Source organism: Acinonyx jubatus, chromosome C2 (assembly GCF_027475565.1).
Source record: "Acinonyx jubatus isolate Ajub_Pintada_27869175 chromosome C2, VMU_Ajub_asm_v1.0, whole genome shotgun sequence".
Lineage (NCBI taxonomy): Eukaryota > Metazoa > Chordata > Mammalia > Carnivora > Felidae > Acinonyx > Acinonyx jubatus.
The window spans coordinates 92,197,080-92,210,905 of NC_069384.1; the positions used below are offsets into that span (position 1 = coordinate 92,197,080).

At 39.8% G+C, this 13,826-nt stretch overlaps 1 protein-coding gene across 1 annotated transcript in view; it reads left to right on the top strand.

Annotated features, from left to right (window-relative positions):
* Window positions 1–11,961, top strand: part of NCEH1 (neutral cholesterol ester hydrolase 1) — a 60,118-nt gene extending 48,157 nt beyond the window's left edge. Inside the window, exons 4-5 of the mRNA XM_015088568.3 lie at window positions 5,944–6,115; window positions 7,991–11,961. Of these exons, the coding sequence (XP_014944054.1) occupies window positions 5,944–6,115; window positions 7,991–8,608 (790 nt within the window). The 3' untranslated portion in view covers window positions 8,609–11,961. The remainder of the gene's footprint in view (window positions 1–5,943; window positions 6,116–7,990) is intronic.
* The last annotated feature ends 1,865 nt before the right edge of the window (window positions 11,962–13,826 follow it).

A 13,826-nucleotide genomic window follows, 5' to 3' on the forward strand; every position in this document is an offset into this window, starting at 1 on the left:
CGACTAATGTCTTCTTGGCTGTGTTTTCTAGTAACCTGAAAAATCCACTGGTTTCTCTCTTGTGGTTTAGGTCTTTGAGAATTTCTGGGGAGCAGGGGGTAATCGGAGCTTTTACAAAAAGCCTGTGATGCAGCTGCAGAGCACCTGACTGCAAACCACAGTGAGGCTGTGAAGCCAGCTTCCACCCACACCTGAGCTCTAGGAAGCTACGTTTAGCTTCTGAAATCGTGAAAGGAGGCCAGGGGGAGGAGGCACTAAGCCTTCTTGGGCTTTCATGGCCACCTGGGAGTGCTCTGGCGCCTTTGTTACCCTTGTGGGTATAGGCAAGGTTTAGTCTGAATGGGAGGAGGCAGTTTAGATAAACACCAAGAGCCTGGGGAGATCCCTGCTGTGTATATAGATAAGTCTCAGAAAGTCTTAAATTGTGAACTGTGCATCAAAGAATCACTTCATTAAAAAAAAACTTTTTTTAATGTTTGTTTTTGAGAGAGACAGAGAAAGAGCGTGGGATCACAGTTCTAGGCTCAGTCACTCCTAGGGTTTTGGCAAAACATCCTGACCTCTTGTCAATTCTTTTGAATGTCATTCTTGTCCAATCAGCCAAGCCTTCACTGATCTCAGCTCTCCCTTGCTGAATGGCTGGCAGTCAAAACTATTGCAGGGGCAGATTTTGAGAGTAGAAACAGAAAGGAAGAACTTTCCTTAACCTTAACCTTTATGCTTCCACTTTTGTGCAATTTTATTATATGTTTATTTTATTATTTTTTTATCATATTTATTTTTGTGTTTCTTTAATAGAAAAAAAGCATCTGCCTGGTAGAGGAATAAAGAGGTTCTTCCTCTGGAGTTGTCTCTCTCAAATAGAGAGCATAGTAGGGATGTAATTGATTTGTTTCAGATAACCCCTGCTGAAGACAGGGATTCTTTAAGACTGAGGAACATAATTAACCTTTTTATGTTCTCAAGGTGAATCTATTGAACTCTTCTCAGGAGCTGGTAAGAGGGAGTGTGGGGTAGCCAAAAAAGAAAAAAAGGAAGGAGATTTTATTTTAATCCTACTGAATCTAAAGGAGTATAATTTCATTCCAGTATATCTCCTGTATCTTTCACCTAAGTGGCACTGGATGAAGCAACCTCAGTGTCCTTGCCTGCGCTCAAGTTTGTACACACTGTTGCCAGGTGAGGTTATTTTGAGGGACAACGTGTATCACAATGCTCATAGAATACTAGTGTCATTCAGGACTTCAACTTCAGTGGGTTTGGATCAACTCCCCCCACTCTGGGCTTGTGTGAATGTCTGCTTTGGACTTAAGAAAGACCTTGTAAGTCTTTCTGAGCATCTCTCCATTTCCCTGGTACCCTGAATAAAGTAGGTAACAAAGTAACAGACCAGAGGCATGATACTGCTTATCTTAGGTACCTGTACGTCAGAGTCTTTAGTACATAATTATGACTTTCCATCTACTTCTAGAGGAAATAGAGGTGTCTGTGCTATGACCTATTGTTCGACTTTGAGAGCTCCAAGGAAGGAGAGTGACTTTTGGCTGGACTCGGAGAGGGTTTCATGAAAGAAGTGGCATTTGAGATTAAATTTACAGGATCGGAACATTTGATGAGTTGCTGGGGGAAGGGCAGAGAGAATAGAGACCAAAGCACTGGGGAAGGCAACAGGCAGATGTGTTCGGAGAATAGTGACTGTATGGGCTGGACTCAGTGATATTTCTCAAGTTTGGCTGTGCGTTAGAATTATTGGGGGTGGGCGGTGGGGGGAGGATTTTCCTTCAAATATAGACATGCTAGGCTCCACCCCAGACCAAATACTTTGGAATGTTTCATAGATGGCCTCAGGCCTCAATGTTTTTGTAAAACTCCCAGGATTATCCTAGGATGCATGCTGAGTTGAGAAACCCTGAACTACGCATAGAATACAGGAAGTAGAGGCCTTGACGATGTGCCCCCAGAGTAGGTAGGTTAGGAACAATTTCTTTTTTTTATGTTTTTTTTTAAAGCCATATGGCCTATCACTTTCCTCGCCACAGGTGGTGCCATATGACCTATTTTATATGTAAAAGTGTAAAATATATCTTTAAAGTTTTGTTTGGAAGAAATAAAAGTATGTTCATAAAGATGCACCACATGTCAGGCACTGTGCTAGGTGGTTTGTTTGAGAATATTTTTGCAAAACCATTGAAATCATAAGGGGTGTCCTGGGATGTCAGAAGTCTATAGTTCTGAGAATTTACTGCTTTGATGAGGTCATGAGAAAACACACAGACACACATTTAAAAGGCTGTGGATTTTCAAGAATAAGAATATTTTTTAAGGCAGGGGTTACATGTGGGTTTTGAAGTCAGTGGTGAATTCACCACGCAGCTTTGCCACTTATCAGCTGTTGTAGACAAGTTATGCATCCTCCTGGAGCCTCATGTTCTCATTCTTTTCTTTCTTTCTTTTTTTTATTTTTTAAATGTTTATTTATTTATTGAGAGAGGCTGAGCATGAGCAAGGGAGGGGCAGAGAGAGAGGGAGACACAGAATCTGAAGCAGGCTCCAGGCTCTGAGCTGTCAGCACAGAGCCCAACACGGGGCTCGAACCCACGAACCATGAGATCATGACCTGAGCTGAAGTTGGACACTTAACAGACTGAGCCGCCCAGGCGCCCCCGTCATGTTCTCATTCTTAAACCCACGGGTTTGCCCTGCAATTTGAGTGAAACACATCTGTAGCGTATTTGGCGGGTGCCTCACCTAGCAGAAATAAGATAATTTTTATAGAGTGTACACATTTGTTAAACTGATTAAGCTTCATTCCTGAGTTTACAAGCAAATTTTGTATTTCTATAGCAGGAGGCATGTGCAGTTAACAGATAGGCAGAAGCCAGCACTGCAGAGTCATCTATCCCTGCAGTGAGCTGGGCAAATTGTGACTATATCTGCCATAAATTCATCAGGTGCTTTAACTCAAGATCTATAATTGTGAAATTAAAAAAAGTCAGAATCCTTTCAGTACTTTGCAGAGACCTATCTTTAAACAAAAGCTGCAGACAAATACATTTATACTTGCTTTCTTTGGCTATAGCACTCATAAATTTTCTTCCGACTCTTGAGTGTTCTGTGGCTACAAAAATATTACAGAACTTTTATTATACTTCTCAGGTCAAATTCAAGTTACTTTCAAGGCTTATCTTGAACTAGGTGACCTCAGAAATGTATAGTTTCACTATATTTTCAAATCTATGAAAATAGTGTCCCTTTTTATTGAATAAAATTAGAGAAAGTTTTCAGCTTGAACAAAGAGAAGGGTTTAGGAGGTAGATCTTTAAGGGCACCAGGAAGACGCTTGTATTATAATCTATTTTTGTTTTTTTTTTTTAAGTATGTTTACTCTGTTATCTGAGCCAGTTATTAATCAACTGATAAGATTGTGGCAGTAGCAGGGTATCTTTTTTCTTAATTAGAAATTTCTTTTTTTTTTTTTAAGTTTATTTATTTATTTTGAGAGGGACAGAGTGTGAGTAGGGGAGCCAAAGAGAAAGAGGGGGAATCTCAAGCAGGTGTGCACTCGAGAACTGTGAGATCGTGACCTGAGCTGAAATCAAGAGTCAGATGCTTAACCAGCTGAGCCACTCAGGTGTCCCACCAATTTCTCTTGATTCAAAGTCACTAGACCTTTTGGGAAATAACATCTGAAGATTCAATTCATGTATGTGTACTGGTAGAATATGCTCTGTCATATTGGGCTACCAGGAAAACAGTTTATTATGATATATGGAATCTTGCTGAGACAAAATAGCCCTTATTCTCACAACTTGACTCATGAAGGACATGTGTTTTTATTTCATTGAAAGAATTAAGAATTCAGCTTGGTAAACTGAAGTTCAAATTGAGATCAAGTCCTAAAACTGGGGGTAAATGGAATCATATAAGATGGCGCCATCTAGTGGACACAATTGTATAATCCTACTCCTTTCACTCTGATCAGTAGGATAGTAGTACTATATAGCATAGCAGCCACTTTAGGGCATAATGAAATTCAATGGGACAAAAAACAATTTGGATGATTAAATGATCACCACAGATAGGAAAATAAGAAAGAAATTAGAAAAATTATTTTATCTGTTATAAGGTAACCACTGAAGGAATGTCACATTTAGGACTTTTAAAATGCAGTAATCAATATTCACTACTTCTCAGAGTATTTCACAAACGTTTGTTCATTTGATTGTATTTGCATTGAATGGCAAGATAATTAGCTGGATTTTAGATGGGAGAAAATAAGTTTCTAAGAATAGGTATGTTAATTATAAAATGAAAATGAAAAGACCTGAGTTTGTTTGTTTGTTTGTTTATTTCTTTGAAGAGAGAGAGCACGATCAGAGGAGGGGCAGAGAGAGGGAGAGAGAATTCCAACCAGGCACAACACCATCAGTGCAGAGTCCGACATGGGGCTTGAACCCATGAACTGTGAGATCATGACCTGAGCCAAGGTCAAGAGTAGGACGCTTAACTGCCTGAGCCACCCAAGCACCCCGAGACCTGAATTCTTAATATTACTAGATTTTAATTAAGTACTTAGTTTCTATTCCACCTTGTTTTTATCTGTGTTTGACTTATTTTACAAATAAAGTAACTTTTTGGTGCCCCAGTTTCTTTTGTCTGCAAAAGGAAGGTATGTTAATAAAAGGGTTTACTGGATGGATGATTATGTGCCTAGCACATTGATAGATACTGGGAACACAGCGATGAATAAAACATAGTCCTGATTTCAGAGAACATACTCTTCAGAGGAAACACATAAATCATTTTAAGATGAGGCAGTAAGAACAGTAATATACTCCAGCACATAGAAGGATCAAGGAAAGGCATCCAGCTCAGCCCCAGAAGCAAGTGGAGTTATTATAGTCAAGGAAATCTACCTGGAGGAGTCTAAACCCATGAGTAAGGCTTAAAGGCTGAGTGAGAATTAATAGGGAAAGAAGGAGGAGGCCGAGAGGGCACTCCAAGCAGAGACTACAAGCAACTATGGATTTGTAAGATGTTATCATGGATGGGGTATCTGACACAATTTTGCTATGTTTCTCAAGTAAATCATGAAGGATCCCATATGGAGTCATTAAACAGGAGATCAATGAAGTGGTTGATGTTGCCAAGTCACCTTCTAATCCATAAGTGTCGTGAATTCAACACTGATTTCCAGAAATAAAATTCCCAAATCTGTTATGGTTCTACCCATATCTTAATAATCAACATCCACCTTTAACTTTGAAGTTGTGTTTCATGGCTGATGATAAAAAAGGGGGAAAGATTATTGTTAATACAAAATCATTACATTTTTAATCCCTTTTTCTTTAATGTTTATTTATTTTTGAGAGAGGGATAGACAGAGTGTGAGCAGAGGAGGGGCAGAGAGAGAGGGAGACACAGAATCCGAAGCAGGCTCCAGGCCCTGAGCTGTCAGCACAGAGCCTGATGCAGAGCTAAACTTACGAATTGTGAGATCATGACTTGAGCCAAAGTCGGATGCTTAACCGACTGAGCCATCCAGATACCCCCAAATCATTACATTTTTAAACTATTTGATTTGCAAGAAAATGAATGGCTCAGGGGCGCTTGGGTGGCTCAGTTGGTCAAGCATCCAGCTGTTGATTTTGGCTCAGGTCATGATCTCAAGGTTCGTGAGCTGTCAGCTCAGAGCCTGCTTGGGATTCTCTCTCCCTCTCTTTCTCTGCCCCTCCCCCACTCATGCTTCCACCCCCCCAACCCTCTCTCTCTCTCTCAAAATAAACTTTTTTTTTAAAAAGAAAATGAATGGTTCATTTTTATATTTATTTCAATCCTTACCTGTTTACTTCTGTGTCAAAAGAACCAGCTTCCCCATAAACTTTAAAGGGCCTATAAAGAGTTGGTGAAGTCCTTAAATGAATACAACTTTTGTCTTCACAGATACAGGCTAGTTCCAAAGGTTTATTTTCCTGCACAAATTCATGATGTTGTACGTGCCACGAAGTATTTTCTGCAGCCAGAAGTCTTACACAAGTATTCGGTTGACCCGGGCAGAATTGGCATTTCTGGTGACAGTGCTGGTGGGAATTTGGCCGCTGCTCTGGGCCAACAGGTAACAGATTGCCGTGACAGGCTCGTGGTAAGAGGATTCTTGCTAACCTGCAGACCTACACACATATTCTTCGCTATGTATGGCAAAGGCTTAGCAGGTAGGCTGGTCAGTATGGGGCCAAGTTATTCAGATGACTGCGCTGGGAGAATTCTCGGATCTTTCTGAAGTAGCAAGAGGGGTAATTGAAAGAGATGTCACCTCTGAGTCCTTGGAAAGTCCCTGATTACAATTAATATGAAAGATGGGCTAACAGTTTATAGGGCTCTCTTGCTCCTCAGCAATATGCATGGAAATCAAGTATCTCCAGCTTCTTTTCCATATTGGACTTGCAAAATATTTTTGCTTAAATTCCAGTTGCTAAGATTGTTTCCTTAGAACTTTGAGTCAAACTGAAAAGCTAAAAAGTGTTTCCCAACATTTTTTAAAATCTAAAAGAAAAAAAATTAAAATGGGTCAGCGACTTCGAGTGTTATAATACCAGTTAACCTGAGCTTACCTGGTTAAATTCTCTGGTTAAAACTATCTAGCTCTAATAGCACCCAAAATTTTGGGCGGCTGTGTAAATTCAAAGATAAGTATATTTTCTTCCTCTGATGGATTAAACAAGTTTAGAAGAGCATCTCTGTCTTCTCATCTCCAGATTTCTTTTGGTATTCTCAAATTGCAGTACATAGAGAACTTCGGTGGGCACTGATGGGTTTGGTATACATGTGTTCTGATGTGGTAAGAAGAAAGTCCTGGTGCAGTGGGGAGAGGATCATGGGCTTTAAAATTAGCAGTGGAATGGAATCCAGTCTCCCTGCTTTGGAAGCTACAGGGCTTCAGGCAAGCCCCTGAATATCTCTGACTCTCAGAAAAATGAGGATAATGCCATCTGATTGCAGGACTATTGCTGGGACTTAGTGAAATGATGTATATGCAATTCCTGGCACATATTAATAGTACTATTAACTGATCATTTCCTTTTGCTTTTACAGAGCAGTTATATCTTCCCTGGGGGATGGGGTTCTAAACTCTGACGTGAAACAAAATTGTACAGCTAAAGTGACCTTGAAGGTTGTTTAGTTGCCTATAAAACCCAGTGACCTAGTTAGCTGCCTTTTAGATGTTACATGCAAATGTGTACCATTTTGGACCCTAGGACTGGAAAATGAGGCAGTGTGTTCACATTTTGTGAAGGCATGGGGGGATGGAGATCTGATGAGGTAGAGGATGCGTTCACATTCCCATTTAACCTCAACTCTGGGGCACATGCTCATTAAGGAGAATGGAGGGCATGTTGCCAGCACTATTTAAATTCTCACTTATGCAGCATGAAGACTAAATGCTCATCAGAGGAGATATCCTGAGGTCCTGCTATAACACTTTGGAGTCCCATCATCTGTTCATTTAGCTTTTCCTACCCTTCTCCTCTGGAAGAGTTAGACTAGTTTGTTTCTCCCTAGAATGCCATTGCCCTTTTTCACTTTGCACAGAATAGTGAACTAAGAAAAGTTCTCATGTCATCCATCCATAGTACCCAGCAAGGTGTGCTAGTGCCGAAGGATAGATACAAGTGAAGTGTTCACGGGGGGTTAAAGACCTAAGAGATCACATGCATTTGCAGTGTTCACTAAAAACATGGGTTGCAAACATCATAACTTTCTTAGTAAACATCCAGCAGCTTGATGCATGTGTGGGGAGTGGTGCTGGTGGTGGGTGGTGGGGAAGTTTTTATTTTATAAACCGTATTACTTAATACCATGTCTGGTAGAAATTTCCTAGTTAGAACCTTTTGACTGATTCCAGGTAATGCATTCAGCTACTTTAAAAGGTGTGGTTTCCATACAAAGAGCCATGCAGCAGGAAATAATGTGTCTGCTTCCTCTTCTCCAGTTTACTCAAGATGCCAACCTCAAAAACAAGCTCAAAGTGCAAGCTTTAATTTATCCAGTTCTTCAAGCTTTAGATTTCAACACGCCCTCTTACCAGCAAAATGTGAACACCCCAATCCTACCCCGCTACGTCATGGTGAAGTACTGGGTGGACTACTTCAAAGGCAACTACGACTTTGTCCAGGCGATGATTGTTAACAACCACACTTCGATGGACGTGGAAGAGGCAGTTGCCCTCAGGGCCCGTCTAAACTGGACGTCCCTCTTGCCTGCATCCATCACAAAGGACTACAAGCCTGTGGTGCAGACCACCGGCAACGCCAGGATTCTGAGGGAGATCCCTCAGCTGTTGGATGCTCGCTCGGCCCCGCTCATTGCAGACCAGGAAGTCCTACGGCACCTCCCGAAGACCTATATTCTGACGTGTGAGCATGATGTCCTAAGAGACGATGGGATCATGTATGCAAAGCGTCTGGAGAGCGCAGGTGTGGAGGTGACCCTGGATCACTTTGAGGATGGCTTCCATGGATGCATGATTTTCACCAGCTGGCCCACCAACTTCTCAGTGGGAATCCGGACTAGGAATAGTTACATCAAGTGGCTGGATCAAAACCTGTGAAAGAGGAAAATTTCCAGAATCTTGACCTCCTGCACCTGCTTTGGAAAGAGATGCACTTTTTAGTTGATTACTTTCCCCTTGTTACTTGTGAGTTATGGAATCTCCATTCCCTGCAGACTTTATGTTAATTTAATTTTTGAAAAATGTGTTTGACTAACGTAAGTACAAAATGTCTAAATCTGGTTCTCCAAGTGGACCAGTCTTTCTGTTCTTGTTTGTTTTTTGTGTTTTGTTTTGTTTTGTTTTGTTTTGTTTTGTTTTGTTTTTAGCCAAACTACCACCAATACTCACGGCTACAGAAAGCAGGACTAGGAGCTGAAATAGCTTTGAGTTCTGTCTTCGTCAAGGAATTCTTTCCAGAAGAAATTCTTCCAGCTGTGGGTGGCATATGTGGGCTCTTCTTTAGCTTGTAGAGTTTACTTTACATTCAGAGCAGTGTTACTTGTGTGCACATTAAGGTCAGTGCTAGATACCAAGCGCCCTCTGTGCTTTATGGATAGATGGTTTTGTTTCCTATGGGAATTTCAACAAAGGTGTTCTAGCAAGGACAAATTTCTCAAATAACTTTCTTCCTTTAGAGTGTTAATTTTATGGGATAGCTCTCTGTAAGTCCAGTTGGATGATGACGATACTTGAAGGTTACTTTCTACCACTATTATTAGAAAATATACGATTGCATGTAGTGGATATCTGTACATTGTAAAGTTTTTTGGTTATGCTGTCTCCATAGGGGAGATCTTTTGGGAGCAAATTCATTTAGATTTAGGATAAATTTGTCATTACAGAAACAAGTGAAAACAGACAAATGAACTAACTTATTTATTTTCATAATGAATACTTCTGACATAAATTACCAAGAGCAGTGTGTATATTTTTGGCATAGTCAGAAAAGAAGATACATTTAATATTGAAATTATGAAAAAATACCTTTAGAAGGTCTAGTTTATTCTTGAAAACTCAACTTTTTCACTTACATGGCTTTAAAATGGGGCTATTTTGGTATATATATATATAATACCATATATATATGGTATTATATATATATATTTGGTATATATATATAACCATATATATATATGAAATGTATTGTTTATTTTTTTAAGTTATTTAATGTTAATATATACAGCTCGACTTAAGATTTTTCAGAATAACATCTATGATGAATACTAAAAATAACGATATTTTTTAAGAAACTACCTTAGAATTATATCCACATGTAATTTTATGGAAAGAGGTAAAGTAGCTATTAATACTACTGTACATTAGGCTTAAATATTTTGATGTCTATATGCATATACAAATTAAAGTAATTAGAAACTGTGACTACACTTAGTAAATTCATCTAAGTTGACAGTTGGAGAATTTAGGTAAGACACACACTGCTCAATTCTGCCCTCTGTGGTGAGAGGAACGCTAGCTCATATTTATTCTCCAGGGTGATGCATACCTGGTTCCTTCACCTCTTTTCTGTCTCCTTCCAGCCTGGTCTAGGAGTTACAATAGCCCAAGCTTGACTTTGTGTAAAGCCTTCACTGCCAGTGGGAACATCTTTGGCATAGCAAGGGACTCCAGTTGTGGTTTGAGTGCCTCTGCCCTCCTTCCTGCCACTTTTACCACTGCCCCCACCCTGCTCTTTGCAGGGACTGCCAAGGCCAGGTCATGATACAGCCAGTTCATCAGTGGAGAGGAAGAGGAACCTTTTCACTCATTTGAAAGATGGGCATTTCCTACTTCTGGCAAAGAAATAAGTGAAAGTGTACACCCTTCTTTTTCTTTTTTTTTTTATTAAAAATGTTTTAAATGTTTACTTATTTTTGAGAGAGAGCACAGGCAGGGGAGGGGCAAAGTGAGAGGGACACACAGAACCTGAAGCAGGCTCCAGGCTTTGAGCTGTCAGCACAGAGCCCGATGCAGGGCTCGAACTTGCTAACCGGGAGATCGTGACCTGAGCTGAAGTCGGACGCTTAACTGATGAGCCACCCAGGCACCCCTTATTTTTCATTTATTGTACAAGCTAGTAGCATTGTTATGTACAAAACAGATGTAAATGCAACAGTGTGTGTATGTGTGTGTGCCTGTATGTGTATAAAAATAATCATGCAAATTAACATGCTAATGGACAGACACAAGTTATTTGCTGTCTCTGAGCCTCTTTTCCCTTTCCTCTAAAGTCAGAGATTTGAATTACTTAATCTGCAAGGTGTCTTCCAACAGTCAATTCCAACCATTTGGTTGGACTGGCAAATTGTATTGGCTTCTTCTACGGTGTTTTGGGTCGTTTTGTTTTTTTCGGGGGGTTTTTGGTAGGTCATTTTTCCATATATACACAGACACAAACATCATTAAAGATTTTTTTTCCTAAAAAAAAAAAAAACAGGATTTTAGTTCTTTCTCTGACAGCTACTCTCATTTAATACTATTGTTTTATTACATCATTTGAAGGGACCAATGTTTGGACCTTAGTTTGAGGTTATCTACCTCTAAGAAAGCAAAGAAAATATAATACATGCTCAGAGTTTCTTAAAATGGCATATTTTCACCCAGAATTATGAGCCAAATGCTGCCATAGTTACAGACAACAAATGATTCTAGACCTTTAAAGGGTTCTCTTGGATGAAAAGGGAGTAAAAGAAAAAGGGTCAACCACTGTTTCTAATGAAACACGTGAGTTTCATTAAAGCTTTTATGTGTGAATGATTTGCCTAATGACTTGCACTGGATCCCACCCCAGACCTTGCTTGAAGTTCTTTCTTGAAATTCTCCCTGGAATAACAGCTGGGAATCAGGATACACAAAACCAGTACATACAAGAGAGGCTAAACCAACCAAAAATCTGAGCGTTAAGAACTCCTTTGGGAAGACTACAGAGTTTTTGGTGAAGATATTTTAGTTTGGGGTGAGTTTGCTTTCTTTTAATTTTTGTTCTTAAATAAAAAAGCTTATGTTCTGCAGATTGATTTTTTTTTATAGTGTGATGGCTTTGTTTTGTTTTTCTATTTTATGAAAAAGTTCATAGTCTTTTTGTAATGTTTGTGAAATATGAGCATAAATATATGAAGAAAAAAATCTTGAAGCGCTACAAATATAGTGAAGTGTAAATCGGTCTTAATGTTTTATCATTGCTTTGTGAAGAATTTGAGACTATTGTACCATTCTCTTGGTGGCTATGATATTTTATGCATGACCTTTTAACTTTTGACTTTTTGCTTATTTCCCACTGCCAAGGGCAAGGCAGATTTTATGAAGGATTTTGGTAGCAAATCTATTTTATAAGACGAAAATCCAGTGTGGAGATAGGAAAGCCTGTATCTGTTTTGACTCAAGTTTGGAAATAAAATGGCTCCATCTGGGAATGTGCCTCTTTCACTTTTTGTCTCCCTTTCTGGTTCCCATCTCTGTCTCTGTATCTCAGATCCCTAGCCACAGCTCTGCTCAAATCTCCTGCCGGTCAGAATCCTCCAGCTGCCTTTCAATCACTGAGAGGTAGTTCAGTGGCCTCCTTGATGACAATCGATTCTTGTCTGGATACAGTATGTACTGCTCATATCGGGGAAACCTGCCTTGGTCTGGCTAGAATATTCTTAAAAGTGAGGCAGACCCTGGGGCTATTTTGGGTCTTTCAATACACGTATTAGAAAGGGATGATCTTAGGGCAGATGAATTTGGATTGGAATTCAATCCACAGATGTATCAATATCACTGGAGATGTATCAGTATTACTAGAGGCAAGTTTTCAAATTGACCGTTTCCTATTCTAAACGGTCACATATGTGTGTATAAATTATATTTTTCTATTCAGTTATTCAACTCAATCTTTCATTCTCCACAAAACCTCTGCTGGATGGCTATGTTTGGCTGGAGAGATCCACTAACAGTTCCAACAATTCTCCTTTGGAGCATGAAAGATGTACTTTATGTGTTTTAATATTGTTGTTTCTGTGATTTTCATTTCTTTAATCTCCCACTATTTTTTTTAACATGTTTTCCAATAGATCCTGTATTTAAACATCTAGAAGATGTTTATACCAGTACCAGATTCCCCAAATCTCGGAGATCAGAAACGTAAATATGTTTTCTAGTAGGCATACGTGGGCTACGTAGCCCTGTCTGTCACTTTAGAACCAGTATCTTGTGTCATTAGAGAAGCTGCTGGCATTTTTTTGTGTGTCTTGTTTGGAAGGCCCCTCCCTCAGATTTTCTCAGGGCTGGCTCCTTGTTGGCATTTGAGATAGAGAGCTCCACCTTCTGGAGAGACTGCCCAAACTAGACCCAGCCTCTCCAGTCACCACCCATTCTCTAGCCCCCTCTGATTTCTGTTTATTGCTCCTGTTTGTAGTTTAGTCCTCTGTCTGCAATTCTCACTATTTGATTATGTGTTTGTTTTCTGTTTTCCCCATATTTAAATTTAAGCTCCATGAAGGCAGGGACTTTGTCTTGTCCAGTTCTATTTCCTCAGCAGTTAGAACAGAACACATGGTGGACTTTCGAAAAGTGTTTTTGAATAAATAAATGCTCGCCAAGAAAAATTGACAACTGCCTCTATGTTGATATTTTGCCAGTGGCAAAAGGCAACCTTAGCTTGACATTAGCCAGCCTCCAGGATCCTGTAAGTCTCCTTTAACATATGAAAATCCCTTTGGAAACTTCCTTTATCTCTACCCTCACCCCCACCCCCCAAAATATATGTTGACAATCATCCTCCAAACATTTGGTCCCTTGATACAGATCTGAAGTTCCCATGACTAAGGTTTTACTAGACAGTAGTAAATGACGTTTTACTAACAGCAGCTAGCCCCTTACAGTCCTGGAAACCTTGCTTCCAAATTCCTTAGGGACTTTTGCTATCCCTAAACCCCTCCCAACTTTATATAACCAGTCAGTCACTCCTCACAACCCCAGTGCAGCTCTTTCTGCCCACGGGTCCTGTCTCATGTTTTAATAAAACCAACTTTTCTGCACCAAGGACGTCTCAAGAATTCTTTCTTCACCGTTCACTCCCAGACCCTGCATACATTATATCACATCAGATAAAGTGCAGTTTGGGTTTGTGGGTTTTTTTTTTTTTTTCAATTTCTTTCATAGCTTGGGTCCTTTCTGTATTTTTCTTAACAAATATTGACTGAGGTTTTTAAATAAACTGTTGTAAACTGCCCTAAAAGAATGATCTATAGGAGTGCCTGGGAGGTTCAGTCGGTTAAGCCCAGGTCATGATCTCGGG